At 38.7% G+C, this 19535-nt stretch overlaps 1 protein-coding gene across 3 annotated transcripts in view; it reads left to right on the top strand.

Moving 5' to 3' along the window:
* eIF4EHP (eukaryotic translation initiation factor 4E homologous protein) overlaps positions 1-16528 on the top strand; it is a 45650-nt gene extending 29122 nt beyond the window's left edge. For all 3 annotated transcript variants that reach the window (XM_080265999.1, XM_080266000.1, XM_080266001.1), the window contains exon 7: positions 16376-16528. In XM_080265999.1, the coding sequence (XP_080122125.1) occupies positions 16376-16424 (49 nt within the window). In that variant the 3' untranslated portion in view covers positions 16425-16528. The remainder of the gene's footprint in view (positions 1-16375) is intronic.
* Positions 16529-19535: the final 3007 nt, after the last annotated feature.

The following is a 19535-nucleotide window of genomic DNA, read 5'->3' as shown; positions in this document are numbered from 1 at the left end:
TTGACAAGCCTTCATTTTTTTTATTGTTGCCATAAAGTTTCTGTAATTTTGATTAGCTTCACCTTTAATATATGCACCAGTTTGTTCATTCATCTGGTGTTTACTAAGTACTTAAGTTTTACTGATCATTATTAAAATATTAATAGTATTTTTTCTTCTTTCTTTCTTTTTTCTTTTTTTATACTCTGATAAAGAGAATCAAATTCATCATTAATATTTTCAGTTTGGTAAGCTCCATCATCATCATCATCATCATCATCATCATTGTTAGTATAATCATAACTATGTATAATCATAACTATGTTTTCCACTAAATTGTGGGGTGGCTAGGATTCAGAAATACTGAAAGGAAAAAAACGAAATAAGAAGAACTATCTTCAGAGTGTCCTTCATACTGTAATTGTTGTACAGGAGAGACTCCATTTTTTAACATCTCTTTACAGTAAACTCTCAGTTATCTGTCAGTGCATTATGCGGCAGGTGTCAATATCCATTACAGTAAATGGAACCGAATTTTAAAATTTCTGGAGGAGGTCCAAAAATTTAATATTGCACCATTAATCAGGAGTCATGCCACCAAAACAATTCAGCACTAAGAGTGTTACCACCAAAACACTGCTGTGAGTCCCACCACCAAAACGCTGCTTTTGAAGTTGCAAAATTTGGCAAGTTTCTTTCTGTTTTGTTACCTGTTTGTCCTTATCTTTTTCTTCTCATGTTTGGTATTGAATACACCAGTTGTATGTAATACTCTAGCTGATAAAGAGTACAGTACCCTCGCGTCCAGCACAGTAATATTGTCATGCATGGGTCACATGTTGGACCAAAAACTAGTTGGACTAACAATAGAGCTTATGGGGAAAAATAAATTATGTCAGCAACCCTCGGAAAAGCCACCCCAAATACCTACCATATACCTATACATATATTGGTACTATTGTAATTATAATAAATGGTACTGTGCTATGAATGATAACTAACCTTTTAGGATAGTGTTGGTGGGCTTGCTGGAAATGGAAGGTGGTATCCAAGGCTGTAGTTAGTCCTACTAGGTCCCCGGAGGATGGCTGCTGGCGTCACTAGTGGGTAATGGCTGTTGCTCCTCCTCAACCTCCCTCATAAATCCTTCGAAATCACACTCAGAATTACTATCTTCGTCCACAGCCATGGAAGGTCCTGCTTCTGCCTGTCCTAGCCCTGTAATCCTCGGCAAAGTGCATGCTTCTCACACTGTTGCCAGAGCCCCGTCTTGTGACTGTGGAAAGTGATCGCTGTCGCTGACTCGGTAGAGAATAAGGAGAAGCAACTTTGTTTATAAACTGGTACGCACGCCGATGAGAAGGGTTTCAAAACGATTGATATTTATTCTAAAATATTAATATGTATTCAGTGTCAGGCTAAATGTTCAATGCTGTAGTACGATACATTCTTTGTCGAGTCGCCTGGGTTTTGGTCACACTGTTTTCCCCGTCGTATGCTCGGCAGGAATTCATCCAGATGAATTCCAAATGCCCGTGGTATCGTCGGCAATTTTACCACGTTACCGTTCTGATTTACCATCGTATCCTCGGCAAACCTGGTATGAAGTGCCGTGTGATAGCCTTCGGCTGCCAGGATCTTAAGTTTTTTATTATGATCACGTTGGCTTCATTCATGTCATATGCCTTGGCAATGTCAACTTTCCTCTCCCCTTCATCCTCTTGATGCTTTCTAGCTTGGTGGCCTGAGGGAGGTGCTGACGCTTCTTGGGGTTCTCAGAAGGCTTCCTAGGCATCATGAGCAGGGTAAAATGCAGTAACAAGGGCAGAAAATGCAGCAAGAAAAAAGCACCTTCCAGTGCAGTTATGCGACTGAGTGGCTCTGTGGCAGGAGAAATGTAAACAAAACATCACTTGACACCAGAAGCCTTATTAATTGGGCGGCATCACGATCACGTCACGATAGTGGGCAGGGAAGGCTGCTTGATCAGAAGTTTTTCATTGGCTATCATCATCATGGGAATGTCCAGTATGACCGTGTTGGACTGGGGGTGATCGTGCTAGAGTGAACTCTGCGGATTTCACCCACTTCTCGGAGCTCTGTGCGTGTTATGCTAACACGCTCATGTTGCAGTAATTAAATCGTATTAAATAATACTAATTAATTGCTCTCTGTGCTGAACCCGAATCATGCTGGACTAATGCGTGTTGGATGCGAGGGTACTGTACCTTTCTTCCTTTCTTTTTTCCCCCTTGTGTATCTTGTTCCAAAATGGATGACTACATGTTGCTTCTCCCTCCCCCTCGCCCATCCCCCAAGGCTGTTGCTTAGTGCTTTCTCAGCTACTGTAATGTTGCAAGGAAACTGGGCTTATGATGGAGTTCTTTATGTTTTTCATCATTCCTGTTCTGCATGTCATGCTGGCCTCATGTCTTGTGCTGTCATGTGTCATTATAGCACTGACTAAAAAATGAATCAGGCAGATGAAAGAAAGCTGGGCTTTGTGTGTGAAGTCAGAAGGGGCCTACTTTGAGGGGGATTAGTGTCCTAGCTCAACAGGCCAGCTGTTTAAATTTTTAGAATGTAAGGTCAGATAGTTTGTGGACAGACAGTTTTATATATATATATGCAGTATATATATACAGTATATATATATATATATATATATATATATATATATATATATATATATATACACATATATATACAGCAAGTCCTCGTATTTGGACGGATTTCACTTCGACGCCTCGTTTTTCACGCAAGAAAAAAGTTTCAAAGTTGCCTCACAATTCACGAATTTCCCCACAATTTGATGCTCCCAGCCGGCCGCCGCCGACGCATACTGATGCTCATTTTTTGGTGGCCATCTTGCGACCACCCTATCCACCATAACCAACATGGCAGCCACCATCGATGCATACACCAGGACTCTGCCAGAGGCTACCAACATCCTATCGACCTTGAGTGATCTGAAGTCTCAAGTGATGGCCATCTACAACAGAAACATAAAGGAGCAGAGACAAGCCCGGATCACATGATGTGTTCATGATAGACTGAATGTGGCTGCTCTTCTGCAAGACTTGGATGTTCCAGCAGGTGGTGGATGAAGGAGGAGAAGTGGGCAGGGAGGAAGTGGAGGTGCTGGAGCCTGAGTTCAACTTCGAGGGCTTCGGCATAGGTGATGGGGCTTCCCCAGAGAAGCCCATGTCATCTAGTAATTAGCCCATCTACCCTTAACACACCTTCACTTGCCATTCAGGCCAGTCTTCACTTTATTTCTGGTAAGGATTTTTGGTGCTGCAGCTTTTTATAACAGTTTTAATGTCTTTTCAGGTACATGTTTATAGTGTTATGCTGTTTTAGCACTAATAAATACCCTTCATTTAATTTTGGGTAGGGCCTGTTTGGTGTTATAGTACTTTTTGATGGGGTAGGTATGTGTCCCACTGGAATGTCCTCTGTTTTTCCCATTGATTCTTAACTTCACAATTCAACATTTCGTGTTTCGCGCGATTTTGGCAGAACATCCACAGTGCGAAAAATGAGGATTTACTATATGTTTATATATATATATATATATATCAACTGGAGGTAGTCTGAAGGAAAGGAGAACTTTTGATATAGTGAAAAGTTTATGTCTTCAGCTTAAGGACATCATTTTTATTGCTTGTTATTTCTGTCAACAGATTGTAATAAGTTTAGGAGAGTCCCCATGTTGAGAGAAAGTTAATGAAGGCTATATTTGACTCCTCCATTTGAGGAAGTCTTTATTGAGATATATAGGGATCTGAAGAGACTAGTGAAGAGGAAAAACAAGGAGGTAAATGATGATCTAGGAAGAAAAATAAATGCGAACTACTCTGAAAATAGGAAATTATTCTGGAAAGAGGTGCGGAAATGTAGAAGTGAAGGCGTAAAGAAATGTGATGGTGTGAAGGATGCAGGTGGTAGATTATTAACCCATGGAGATGAAGTAAGGACCAGATGGAAAGAATATTTTGAAATCCTGATGAATGGGAATAGAGAGAGCAGAGTGGCTGTAAACATGATTGGTTTTGGGGGTGTGCAGTGAAGGAATGCAGTGCCAGGAGATGTGACACTCGCACAGATGAAGAGTTCTGTGAAGTGGCCGAAACATGGGAAAGCCGCTGGGGTTGATGAGGTGTATGCAGAATTGTTAAGTGTAGTGGAGAGAGTGGAATGAAGTGCTTGTTGGAGATATGTAAGAAGGCATGGATGAGTGAAACTGTGCCTGCAGAGTGGAAAAGGGCTGTGATTGTACCCCTGTACAAAAATAAAGGTGAGCAAAGTGAGTGCAAGAATTATTGTGGCATAAGTTTATTGAGTGTGGTAGGGAAGGTAAGAGAGATATCAGAAGTCCTAGTGAGTGATGAGCAGGGTGGCTTTAGGAGTGACAGAGAATGTGTGGATCAAATATTTGCAGTGAGACATAGATAGCAGAGAAGACTTGTGAGAAGGACCATAAGTTGTTTCTGGCATTCATGGATCTGGAAAAACCATACGATAAAGTAGACAGAGAGGGATTGTGGAAAGTTTTGCGCATGTACGGTGTAGATGGTAAGCTGCTAGGTGTTGTCCAGAGTTTTTATGATGGTAGTGAAGCATGTGTAAGGGTTAATGGGCATCTAAGTGAATGGTTCATGATCGGTGTGGGCGTGTGACAAGGTTGTGTTATGTCCCCATGGTTGTTCAATATACTGTATGTATGGATGGGGTGATGAGAGAAGTAAAGACACGAGTAATGGAGAGAGGAATGGCGTTGGTAATGAATGGTGATTGGTGAAATATCTCAAATTTGTTGTATATTGATGATGCGGTACTGCTTGCAAATGCTGGACACTTGGTAGGCTAGTGCAGAGTTTTGTTGATGTATGTGAGCATCATGCCATGAGAGTAAATGTAGGAAAGAGTAAAGTGATGGATTATTGAGAGAAGGTGACTCCCAGTGTGATGATACAGTGAATGGAGAGAGACTGGAATTGGTGAGAGAGTTCAAATACCTGGGTACAGTGATAGAAAAGAGAGGAGAATGTGCAAAAGAAGTTGAAAGTAGAGTGACACGAGGAAGAAAAGTAACTGGTGCAATGAAGGCCTTGGTAAGAAACAGAGGCTTGAGTGTTGCAGCTGCACGAGGCTTACATGAGGGAGTGTTAATGCCAACTTTAACATATGGTGTGACTATGGTGTGGCATGAAAGTGAAGAGTCAAGAGTGAGAGCAGTGGAGATGGGACTGCTGAAGAATGTATGTGGAGAACAGAGGGTGGATAGGATATGAAATAATGTGATTCGTGAAAGGTGTGGAGTGAGGAAGTTGGTTGACACCAGAATCGAAGAGAATGTACTGAGATGGTTTGGTCATGTGTAGAGAATGGATAACAATAGAGTGGTGAAAAAGGCATATCTGAGCAAATTTGAAGGAGGGATGAGGCGAGGTAGGCCAAGGATAAGGTGGAGAGATATGGTGGATGAGTGTTTGAGGAAGAGAGGTTTGGAAGTCAATGAGGCTAGGGAACTGACAAACGATCGAGCTGGCTGGATGAGTGTTGTGAGGAGAAGTGCATGATCAGGGATTTTGGCACCCCTTTTTAACATGGCAGCGTCCAGATTGACTCAGTCGGATACGTCTATGTGAAGCTAGAGAATGTGGTGAATGTTTTTTGACATATCCGATAGAGCCAGGATTCCAGGGGCTTGAATGATGAGTGAATGGAGGTGTGGCCCATTGGATTGGGCAGGTTTGGGCTGTCTGGACATTGCTACTCCTCACCCTGTCCTTGGGTGGGAAAGGAGGTCCGGATGATGATGGTGATTATATATATATATATATATATATATATATATATATTGGTCATCCTGAATATGTTGCCATATAATGAAGAATATAATTGCATAAACTGGAGGTAGTCTGAACGAAAGGAGAACTTTTGATATACCAGTATTGAAAAGTTTGAGTCTTCAGCTTATGGGCATCATTTTTATTGCTTCTAATTGCTGTCAACAGATTGTAATAAGTTTAGGAGAGTCCTTATGATGAGAAAAAGTTATTGAAGGCTATATTTGACCCCTCCATTTGAGGAAGTCTTTATTGAGATAAATAGGGATCTGAAGATGGCAAGAATGAAAACGAAACAAAGTTATCTGGAAGTTATATGAATAAAATGGGAAAATTCTTTGGTAGTGAAGGACTGACATATTTTCTTATTACAAATGCTTGTAATTGTTTGATACTGCAGTTCTGCTTGTGTAGCTTATCTTTCCTTGTTTGTAGATTCTACCACACACCATCTCTCAAGTAGAAACAGTGGTCAAAATGGTGCTGATGATGGTGGTGATGACAATGACAGCTTGTGATAAAACAGATCCAGCTTGATTTATATTAATTTTAGTGTTTGGAAATGAAGTGCATCACATTTTTTTTTAGTTAATGAGAAACCACACAATGATGATGATGATGATGATGATGATGATGATGATGGTAATGGTAATACTATTATTGCTACTATGAGATGATATGGTACTCAGAGCCCGGGAGATCCTTCATTATTTAGAGCTTAATGAAGATATTTTCATCCACTTCTCAAACAGAGGCATCTCCTAAGTTGAATAACATCTGGCAATATAAAATCTGACAGTTCCTTAAATAATGTATAAAAGGTGTTCAAGTACTAAGGTTAAGGATTGATTATAAGTGGTGATAGTTTATCTCACTGGTCAAAGTTAATAATCTTTCAAGTTATATTTTATTTGTTCTTCATATTTTATTATTCTCTGTTGTGATTTGTTGCCTTCTGTTAACATTGTAAGTTGTGTTGGTCATTATTAATTTGCTTATCAATAAGATAAGGTCATTGGAATTTTGTGAGGTAATTGCTTCTTATTTTATGAATTTATTAAATAAAATATTTTAAGGAAATCCGCATAGTCAAAAATACCTTTGTGAGTTAGGGTAGGCCTTTAATTATGGCCACTTTTTATTGAGCTGAATGAAATAATTCATTTTAAGCTAAAACAGGATATGAATTTTTTATTCATGGAGAAAACAATAATCATGATATTTTTGAAACAGGATGGTGGTATAAATTTCTCATGCATAGTAAAATCATCTGACATTAGATGGATTAAAATGCAAAGTAAGTCTTCACAAGCAGAGGGTTAAACACTACCAGTACACAATTGCAAAATGTGATGGAAGAGGTCTGGCAGCATTGTATGGTAAATATTTTTGTTATAGTCTTGAATATGTAGTATACAGCACCTCCAGTGATATCTACTGTACTCTCAACAAATGGCATTATTGCAATAACAAGTATTTATGAATGAATGCATATTCCATCTCTGATGAGATGTTGATTGGAAGAGGAAAAATATCAATGTATGCATGAGCCACCAATGTGGTGCTGCCATTTATAGAAGGGAGGTGCCACATGGGTTATAGAAATACAATTCAGTGATATATCAATTTTCAGTATGTAGAGTACACAATGAAAATTTACTGTAATATATATGTACAGTATATATATATATATATAGATAGATAGATAAATATAGATATACATGTATAGATATAGATAGATAGATATGTACACACACACACACACACACACACGTACATATATATATATATATATATATATATATATATATATATATATATATATATATATATATATATATATATATATATATATATATATATATATATATATATATATATATATATATATATATATATATTATATATATATATATATATATATATATATATATATATATATATATATATATATATATATATATATATATATATATATATATATATTGTGTGTGTGTGTGTGTGAATTTAATAAAGGTGATTTATATTTGAAATGTAAATACACCAAGTTGTCACTCACTAGAATGTTAACCTGTACCATGCTAGCGACACAGATCTACGTCCCCTTCAAAAACGCCGGTGACATAGATCTGCGTCCTCCTGCATTGAGAAGTCATTGCAAGCAGCCGAAGTAAATTGAAAGGTAATAACATATCTCGCTAACTTCAGACATTTTTCCGCTACGCGTACAACACTGATTTAGGAGCATGGGAGGCTATCGAGTCTTAACAGGCTCACAGCTGCTCTGCTCTCTCAGTAAGCTTGAAGATTCAGAGGTCGAGTGACACCAACCTGACTTGATTTAACCTACTTTCTGACTTTGGTGATTACTTTTATTAGTGCCAGGGATCTCATACTGATGTATTAAGCCCATTTACCCACAAAAAATTCCAAAATCGGCTCACAGGCTGACAGACACTCAACTGTCTCAATAACCTCGATGATTTCACAGGTAGAGTGGCACCAACTTGACTCGATTCAGCCAACTTTCTGGCTTTGGTGATTATTTTTATTGGTGCCAAAATCTTATATTGATGTATTAAAGCCCATTTAACCAGAAAAAAAAATCCAAAATTGGTTCACAAGCTCACAGCCATTCTGCTCTCTCAATAACCTTGAAGATTTCACAGGTAGATTGGCACCAACCTGACTCGATTCAACCAACTTTCTGGCTTTAGTGGTTACTTTTATTAGTGCCAGGGATCTTATATTGATGTATTAAGCCCACTTAGTCAAAAAAACAAAAAAATTAAATCAGCCGGCATAGAAGGGTATCAGTTTCTTTTGCCCAGTGCGGTACAGGTTAACTGGAAGCGAGAAGATGCAGTAACCGTATATCTGACTGATACCCAGATACAGTACATCATTAAAACTGCAAGTTGCCTTACCATCAGGTTGCAAGAAGATGCAGTAACCACATATCTGATATCAAGATATGGTACATCATTAAAGTTGCATTTGTCTTACAGCTGTAGCCAGTAAAGTTTCTATATAAATCATGATTTCACCATCAGGGCCAGATATGATGGCTTCAGTTAGAAAGATCATTCATAAGCAAAAAAGTTGATGGTAGTTTGAATAATATTTGAGTGATATCATGGAATTTTGCATATAAATGAACTACAACAGATGATAAAATTTATTGCATTTTTCTTTGCTTCCTCACCAAAATTTGGAAACAAATAAACAAACAAAGAATATAGATAAAAACTAAAATGCAAAAGTAAATTTTCTAATCTGCAATTAAATTGATTAGCTCTGTGGATTTAGTTGTTAGTATGCATGTGATAATGGTACAGACACCTTTATATGAATATGAAAAAGTTTGCATAAGTGAAGATAGTGGTGTTCTTAAACACCTTTGGGTGGTGAGGCTCATGATGGCCCATTCTTAACTACAGACAACATTGTACACTTATCATGCAGTTAGGATGCAGGAAGGCTGATTTATTTTGATTTATAAATAGATTATAAATTTCAAATAGCTGGATACGCCAGAAGTTGTTTGCTGTGGAACCCCCACCACTTAAAATCCGAACCTGCTCAGTGCATATTGCACATCTGCACTAAAGTGGTATTGAATTATATGACATTACTAATAAAACATTAAATAGGAAAGTACGTCTCTGTCACTTTCATATGAAAGGTCTAGGTTAGTTTTTCTCATGCACTCTCCCCAGTAAATTAAATGATGTTGTGATAATAGTAGTTTTAGGTGGCTGTACTAGACTTAATGGTTTGAAAGCAATTCTGGTGCAAATGGTAAAGGTTATGTGTAAGTTTTGATGGTTTTAGTTATTGTAATAGTTGTTGTTATTATTGGATTGGTATTTTGGCTGTAGACGTAGATGTCTGTGGTTAAATCATCATTTCAGAAAATACTTAAGCATCTGAGTAGCACAGTCACAATCAGTATCTCATAAAGTCACATAAAATCTAAAAGTTAGAGGAGGGAGCAAGGGATTGGTCAAGAGAAAGGGAGTAAAGGAGTACATGTAGATTTAGCCGCAGAGCTTGAGAAGAGGATGTGAGGGAGAGGAGGGATGGACAGAGTAATGAATGGAGTAAGAAGGAGAGAGAAAGAAAAAGAAGGATGCTACAAGAGGCAGTTGGAAAATGAAGGAAAGATATGGGTTTGTGGAGAGGAGAAAGGAAAGGTTGGTGTGCAAAAGGTGAAAACAAAGTGGGTCAAAGAAGAAGAAATTACTATTCCAGAGAAAACCATTATATAGTGCTGAAAATTGAGCACAGAGGTTGCTGGAGGATGGTGGTACAGTACTTCCATCTGTGTGTTCTCGTGAGTTAGCTTTCAGTTTCACATTCTTCGTTTGATATCACTCTTCCCAACACATTTTGGACTGACAAAGCATATGGGAAAGCTGCTCAGTCAGTCCAAAATGTGTTGGGAAGCACGATATTGAATGAAGAATGTGAAACTGAACACTAGCTCACAAGAACACATGGATGAGCACTTTTTCTCCGGTTTGCAAATATTCTCGTTCCACTTGGCCCCCTAAAACTGCCAGACCCATAAACTTTCATCCAACCATACGGCCTAACGTCTCTCCCAAAGGCCACATGATACGAGAGAAGACAAAACTTTGACAGCATTATGGGTGGGAGGTGGGAGAAGAGTGCCGAGAAGCTACGTATCACCAACACAAGGGTACCCAGCCCGACTTTAGTTTTGTTAATGCTATTTTTAATGCCATTGATTCTTAATTACAATAGTTTATCTCTTTCACTGTTTTACCTGATGGTGCATATAAGTGGGGTAATTTACGTGGGGTAAGGTAGTAAAAAAGGGTAAAGTGAGAGCTTCTTTCTCTGATGCCCCATATAATGCCCTATAAGCTTCTCAGTCAGCTTCAGGACAACATATAAACTTTCACTTCTGCCAGGTTCACATCACTTCCTATGCACGATTGTTATCTTCTCTCAGTCTTCCAAATTGTTCTGATAGTGCTTTCACTCATTCCATGCTTTTTTGCCATTTTGGTAAACGTACGCTTTACTTAAAGCAGTAGATGGACCTTACCAGTGCAATTCATGTTCCTTCAGTTTGTTTTCTGTATTTTTCTATATTCAGGGTGGTAAGTTACCTTATCCTGCTGAAAAATTTCCCACTTTTTATCATCACGTTCCTTAAGCTGTACCTATGACGGTCTTGATGAACCCAAAGGTGGTTTTCGTTTCCTAACATCCCAACTGGATGCTAGGTTAGGTTAGATTAGATTAGATTATATTATTAGGTATAGTTAAGCTAGGTTAAGTATATTTAGTTAAACACTTAGATTAGGACAGGCCCTTTCACCGTCACCCTGACGAGTCAAACAAGTCGACACAGTGGAACACAGCTAAAAACAACGGGGAAACAGATTTTGCAAGAGATGTTTATTTACCACCCAGAAGTAATCTGAAAAATGTAACAGACTATCAGGAAGAAGAAGAGGGAAGAATATGGAACTGACCACTAACTTACGAGAGTACATGGATGGGAGTGAAAGACTGACTAAGAGGGTGTATGGGGGTGAGGTGGAGGGAGGGAGAGGGAGGGGTAGACCGAGGATGAGGTGGAGGGATGGAGTTGAGAGGTATATGAGGGAGGGGGGGGTGAGTTGGGGGGAGGGGAGTCAAATGGTGGGTGACAGAGTGACTTGGAGGCGTTTTGTCTGCGGCCACCCTTTGCGGGATTAGGGCGTCGGGCTATAGATAGATAGATAGATAGATATATTTTCATTCAGTTTCGTCTCCTAAAACTGCCGAACCCATGTGATTGTGGGTTAAAGTCAGTGAGATGCGAGAAAGGACATGATAGCTGTATGCTCAGTTGGTCCGAAATGTGTTGGGAAGCACAATCGAACAAAAAATATGGAACTGAACACTAATTTGCAAGAACACATGGATGAAGTTTTTTTTTTTTTTTTTTTCAAAGTACAGTAGCAAACATTTTCGTTCCATTTCGTCCCCTAAAACTGCAGAACCTATTATGAGTGTGGGATAGAACTAGGTGGGGTGCGAGAAGAGATGATAACCGTATGCTCAGTCCAGTGGATTTGTGTTGGGAAGCACGAAATCGAACGAAGAATGTGGAACTGAACCCTAACTTACGAGAACACCTCGATGAAAAAGTAATTTTTTCTTTAATTAGCAAACATTTTCATTCTGTTTCGTCCCTTAAAACTGATTATGAGTGTGGGGAAGAACCAAGTGAGGCATGAGAAAGGACTGATAACCATGTGCCCAGTTGGTCCGAAATGTGTTGGGAAGCATGAAATCGAACGAAGAATGTGGAACTGAACCCAATCTTACAAGAAGACATGGATAAAAGTTTTTTTTTTTTTTTTTCTGATTGGCATATATTTTTGTTCCATTTTGTCCCCTGAAATTGTGAAACCCAAAAATTTTCATCAACCAGTTGACTTTGAGTGTGCCTAGGAAGCATATTTCAGTTCTGTATGCATATTCATCTTGCCACTGGGAACCCTCAGCCAGGATTGATGTTCACCCAGTTGTTCCAAAACTAACCATAGTTCTTTCACAGTAATATGCTCAATGTGTTTCCCAGGCAAAATTTCCTCCACAACCTAACCTGTCCCACTAGGGCTGCTTGGCTTAAGTGACTGCCTGTGATATTGAGACAAATACCCATACAGAACGGAATATGTGTCCAGGAAATGTACCCAGAGTTTAGAGGGTGACGTCATCATGCGCAACATTCAAATTTCATTGCTAGGCCAGCTGACTTCCCGCTTGAGCTCAAGTTTTTCCATGTGTTGACTTGACTTGTCTCATTATGCTGAGTGCGTTAGAACAAAAACCTGTCCCGCAACTGTGTGTTACTCAAGGATTGAGTGCATTCATGTCATATGATTGAAGGCAGGGAGATGGCATGGATATAAAACCTCAAAAGAGTGTGTTGTGGATATGTACCCGGATATGGCAGTGGTGGTGTTTGGCAATACAGTATTATTCCATTTTTTTATAGAAATGATGGGTACAAACTTCAAATCTTAAAGATTATTTGTTTAAAACTTAAATTTTACACATTCTGATAATACTGTACTCATCAGGTGTGTTTGTTTCTCAAAAGCACCAGTTCGTCTGCAGGATTTCACTAGTGCTTAGCACACATTTACTGTATACTACAATTTCAAGAATTGTAAGGTCACTCATATACAGTACAGACTTCAATAGTAGACATGGCAACAGTTAACCTTTCACATTGGATGGCTTGTCTATGTGCTACTACAAAAATTTATGTAGCCATCAGGTGGCATGTATACATGTTATGGACTTTTTGTATTTGTGCTCCAGTACGGGGGGCCCAAAAATGGTTTACACATCAGGAGGTGGCAGTACTGAGGTGTTACCATCATGGAAGCAATATTTTATTTTACCAAAAAAGTTCTCTTTATATATCGCAAAACTCCTGTGTGTGGGACATCCAGGGGAAAAAAAAGAAAAAAAAAAAAGAGAGAGAGAGAGAGAGAGAGAGAGAGACAGACAGACAGACAGACAGACAGACAGACAGACAGAGACAGAGAGAGAGAGACCCCTGAGGTGGAAGGGTTAAACTTATAATTATCTGCCACAACACTCAGTAATACAAACACCTTGAGTGACACGAATGAAACGCCACAGAGCGCATTAGTGCTGTGGGCGTACAATTTTTAAAGCATTGAAATTCATTTCCTCTGAGGCTGTAAAGTAAATATTGGAGTAAATTCATTAGTCAGTTTTCACAAAGAATGATGAAAAGTATGCTAAATTGTTAAGTCAACACCGTTTTAGGGTTGATATTAATGTATGGAAGGTAAAAATAAATGTTTTTATGTTGGTCATTTTTGTTCTGATTAAAGGGAATATATAATTTGGCAATCTATCTATATACCTAGGCTGCTTCCCCCATGGAAAGGGAGGTAGCCGAGACAGGACGACACACTCCCCATTTACTCATCCATTCGCATCTTAGCCCCAAAGGGGAGGAGGGACAGATCCTCACCGCACCACACCACACATGGGTCAACTGCGCAGTGCAATCAGTGACATCCGCAGCAGGGCCCGACAGCAGAGCTGGTTTACCCCTGCCACATCAGGGGTAAACCAGCTTGATAAAAATAATTTTCATTGTAATACTTGCAAGAGATACTTTTTTTTTTTTTTTTTTTTTTTTTTCCTGTAGCCCAAAGGAGTTATGAGAGTTTGGCTATTATTACTTTTATTTTTTTCAAATTTGCAGTGGTAGCATGGTGTTAGGAGTGTCAGGTAAAACTTGGTCCAGTGTTAATGCATTTTGGTTTAAATCCAAAAGGTAGCCAGAGATGTTTCCTTTATATAAATGCTCCTAGGGATGTAGGGTGGACCTTAGGATGGTAGATATAGAGCTTGGTAACCTAAACTTGATCCCTTCGTGGTCCAAAAGGGGTAATATGGGGTTGACTGTAACTGTTTTTACAAATATTTATTCGTATTTTGATATTAGTATGGAGAAAGTTAATACCAAATGCCTTTCAGTGTTTGGTATTTCACATGCAGTTCTTCCTTGCCCCACTTTATTAAGTGTGGTACATCATCATTAGCCGTTGAGGTCCACTGCAGGACCAACCTATCCCTACCGAAGCAGGGACGATACAGCCAATGCATCTCTACATAGTGGCTTAGGCTGTCTGGTAGAGACTGTATGTAGGGTGAGAAGTGCTTGTGAGTGTGATTGTAGTGTTGTAGTGGCTTTCGATGTGTGTGTAGTCTGTGAACCAAGTGTAATCAGCCCGCCTTAAGCTGACTGGGTGCAAGCATACTTGTATGTGACACTGGTTCAACCGCAGCACCCGTTATGTCCGCCAGAGCAATAAGTGGCTTGGTGAACACTTCCCAAAGTTATTACAACTCTGGCAGGAGGCGAACCTGTGCCCACCAGCGTGCGAGATGCACACTCTGCCACTGTACCACAGAGGCTCCAAGTGTGGTACATACTGTGAGAATAAATGGACCAATTTTAAGGCAGAAGGATACAGCTGGCTGAAAAGATAGCAAAGCTTTGGTTAATGAATGTACTGTAAAGCTGGGTATGGAATTTGGGGAAGCAGAAGAGTTGGTGAATGATGAACTAGGTAAATGAAGTTGTATGACGAGGGCAACATCTCTGGTGCAACAGGATAATTACTAGGATCTATCTCGTTGTTGTAAGCAAAGAAGTTGTGGATAGTACTTTTTAGCATGTTGGTTGGAGCTAAGAATTTTGTATTCCTGAGTGATGAATGAATGGGTATACAGTATGTCCCATTTCTGAAGGGACTTGGTTGATTAGCTTTTGTAGTTTTCTTTTCTTGTGTCTGGAATTGCTCTGACTTTCAGGTGTCATGAAAGTTTCAATAGTGATGCTGTATACAAAAGGTATAGTCTTTGGGTGTGATCCAAGAAGTTTAATGATGATGATGCCAATAAATTCTACATACTTCCTGCCATGAAATGTTTGGAGATGTTGAAGTTTGGTGTTGATGATTTTTGCACGTTAGTGATTTATTTTTCATGATGTTGATGAGGATGTTGGTGAGGATTATTTTAACCCCTTCAGCTGGAAGGACATCATTTTTATTTTACTCATGCAATCTCCAGATAATTTAATTATGTGTAGGATTGACTTGAGAGGAGGGGTTAGATTAAGCTTTCATACACTCATACTATGCTGGAGCTTCCAGGTTCAGTAGAATATTCTGATGTTAGGTAGAACAAAATTAAAAAGTTGTCTCTGAGCCAAAGGAGTAAATGAAGCCTTAGTCAGAAAAGCTTGGCAGGAATTCATCGATGATTGGAAAAGCATTTATTGACCGCTATTGTACTTTATTATCATTTATACGCATGGTCTGTCTGTCTTCTGGGACCACCGAACATTTCATCCAGTAATAAGATCTTAGCATGTCATTCCTTATCTAATAGTGCTAAAACCATTTATCATGTAAATAAAATTTGCATATCTGTTGGACCCTAGAAAAAATCTGCAAAAACAAGTAACTGACCATTAGCTACTAGCAGATCTCTTCCATACATTGCTATAAGACCACTTGAGTCACATAATGCATTTAGTGTTTTAGTGATCTCTGCTTGGAAACAGATTGTTTGCAAAACTTTGAAAAAGTATAACTGCATGATTTCGTAATACATTGCACATGGTAACAAGTTTTTATGAAAAGACTAGCAATTACCTCATGATATCCAGATACCCCATCTTGTAGTATAGTACAGTAAAATACAGCGAGTCCTCATTATGTCAGGGTTGTGTTTCAAAATATAACATTTGTCTTATGATTAATGCTGTAGACTGGAGGAGACTGGCACATTAGTTTTGTAGGTAGCAATGCAATTGTATAGGCAAATTTTCTGTAATTCATTGTGAACTTACTATCAGCATATAAGGAGGACTGACTGTGTAAATAATTTGTGTTGACATGCCTGCCTTGTGCCTGTTGTCTCATTGCCTCCCTCTGCCTCCACCTGCATAGATACACCGGGCTGCCTCGCCCCTCCCTCCGCTTCGATTCCCTCCACTGAGCCTCCCAAACTTTATCCCTCCCTCCTCACCATCTCTCTTCTTATCTTCCACTTTCACTCCTCCCTGATTCTGTCCTTTCCTTCCCCCCTTACTCCTCTCTAACTCCCACCCTAGCCTACTCCTTACTACCCTTCCCTTTACCTTATGTATTTATTCCCAACATTTCCTTTTATAGAGCCTTCCTTAATCTTTAACTTATCTCTGACTTTATTACCTCAACCAGACATCTTGGTTACCCTTCAGTTCTCTTCCATTATTTCTTTGACATCTCCTTCATTCCTGTGACCCCTTCTTTAACCTGTGGATTACACAGTTACCTTTTTTTTTTTTTTATCCCACCCCATGGTGTGCGAAAAATGAAGGAAGAAAAAGTTTTTTTTTTTTTTTTTTAGTTTTTGTTTATTATAAACTTAAACATCTAGGGCATCATGTGGTAAAACAAAAATAATATCTCACTCTCTGTATTTGCGTAGGACTATGCGTAAATTTACGCAGAGGAGTAATGAAAAAAAAAAATTGCATTTGTTTATTGTAAACTTGAAGATAAACATCCAAGGCATCATCTGATGAAAACAAAAAAAATCTCTCTCTCTCTCTTTCTCTCTCTGTGTGTCTTTGCGTAGTGCCATGCGTAAGTTTGTGTAGGGATGAAGTAGTTAGCGGTGATGCACAGTCAGCACAGCCTGAGCTGTGGCTCGCAACGGGACGCTACCCAGCCTGAGCTGTGGTTAAATAATGATTCATCCATAACAGTATTCCTGTAATTATTCTCTACTTATATATAATTCCAACTTTAGAATACTGTGATTCATCCTCTGTTTCTGTGAGCTTTGTCTTGCTCCTATCATCTCCTTTTATTCTTATGAACTCATCTTTATTGGTATGATCCCTGCCATTAATTCTTTGATATCTTTAGTCTAGTGACACATGTTGACCTATTTGCAGCTATCCACACAGTGTAGCTGTCTTTCTGTATATTATTTCTTGCAAACAGCTTGGGTTTATTGAAAAGTTATTGGAATTTTTTCATCTCTTCTTTAACTATTTACATTTCTTTTGTGGGACTGGCTGGTGCTCTTACCTTTTTTTTTTTCTTTTTTTCTTTTTTTTTTTAATAGCAGCATACTCTTAGTTTGTTATTTATAGAGAAAGTATTGAAAGGATATAGCTTTACTGATCTAAAATGTTAATTAGAAAAATTTTATTGATCATTCAGTTTTATAAGAACTAAATAACCAGTAAACTTCTCATTGGTATGATAACATTTGATTCAAACTCAGGATTTGTGATATAGATCATAAACATTGTAAGCTGTTTAATGGCTTTATAAATTTTTCATTGTTTTATATTGAAGGTAACATAGTACGTATTCTTATAAATGCATCTCTCTGTAATGGCATAAGAATGTGGCATCTGCACTGCCCAGCACTGTGTTGCAAACACAGTATAGAGGGGGAGACTCTTGGGCTTCACATTCACTGATTTATGTCCTCAGAGAGGTTAGAGAGCTTGCTCTAGATCTCCTTACCACAAGTGAATATTGAAACATGGATCATGATGATGATGATGATGATGATATATGCTGTACTTAAGGTCAGACTGGATTGCTTAAGAAAAAGGCGTAATATTCAGATAACGTTGTATCTTCAAAGAAGAGCTGTTACTAGACATTAACCTCTCTTGGAGTGTTTCAGTGACTTTCGAGAAATCTTAAGCATTTCACAAGAATACTAGCTCATCTGAAACCCTTTATATCAAACCTATACTTACTCTTTCTTCACACTTCCCATCAGCCATGTATACTCTTCCCCTTGTCCAACTCACCTCCCTCCTCCCTCACACACCCCTTGTCCTGCCATCATCACTCATTCCTAAGTATTTCCTCTCTTGTCCCAAACCCCTCATTCCATGCTCCACCTGTCCTATCAAAGATCCCATATTCCCTCACTTATTCCTATGAAATGCCTACTTTTTTTTTTTTTTTTTTTTTAAGTCCCTCTTTTAATCCCATTTTTGCTGTAACACATTGGATCTTCCATCCCTTTCAGAACTAACCCTTATCTTTCCATCTGATTTTTGTCCACTGTTTATCTTCCTGTGATCTTTATGCCTTTACTTCTGTCAGTTCTTTTTGTCTTTTGCCTTTTTATTCCTTCCTTCTTTCCGGAAACATTAGTCTCTTCCATTCTTCCATTTCTGGAAGTTCCTAACATGCTTTCTTATTCTCGTAAGCCTTTTACCACCCTATCCATGACCTCTCTCCTTCCATTTCTTCCTTCCCAGAGATCCTTCTCCCACCTTCTCTTTCTTTCCCCTCCTTCCTTTCCTTCCTTAAACCAGTACCACCACCACCATAAAAGAGGAGGAGAGTGAGAGCGAGGTTGACAGAGGGAGGGAGGAGACAAGACAGCCATACAGACAGACCCCAAGCATGAGTGAGTGTATCAGATGCTGCTTGTCTGTGCGTTGCGTGGAGAGGACAGACTTCATCACTGCACTACACATAGTGGAAGCCACTTAATTTATCTAAAGTAATACAGGTCATTGTTAAGGCTGCTGTTGCACTTTAGAGTTGTCATTTTGCAGCTGATTTTGCCACACAAATGTCATTTTGGTGTTTGCTTCAGCAATACTTAGATGTCATTTTGATACATTACAGTACAGATGTTGAAGTTTAGAGATACATGCTTCAGGACATACTAGTTTATGTTAGTCTTTTGTAAGTCACAGATATTATCATTACAATTTGCAATGAACTCCATGAACTGTGGTACAGTAAGAGTATAATTACACCAGATATATGCCATGGTACATAGGTTCTCATACTAAATCAGTACTGTATACATAATATGATGTACAGTACTTTTTTTATTAATAATTTCATGAATAGGTACCATAGTAAGTTATAGTGTTGAACCCAGCAGGTTTGTCACACTATGCTGGTACTGTAATATTGTATTCCAGTTGAAGTGTTTAAATTTGTACTCCAAAATTAATTTTTCTCATCATAGGCACGGAATCTACTCTTAAGATGGCAATTCCATTGACCCCTTGTATGTGACAGTATTTATGTTTAATCATATCATTACTTTTATTTATTTATTGATAGA

The sequence above is a fragment of the Coenobita brevimanus genome, chromosome 18 (assembly GCF_032717465.1).
Source record: "Coenobita brevimanus isolate Jiangsu-jjx chromosome 18, ASM3271746v2, whole genome shotgun sequence".
In the NCBI taxonomy this organism is placed as follows: Eukaryota; Metazoa; Arthropoda; class Malacostraca; order Decapoda; family Coenobitidae; genus Coenobita; species Coenobita brevimanus.
This window is presented reverse-complemented; position numbering and strand designations above follow the sequence as displayed.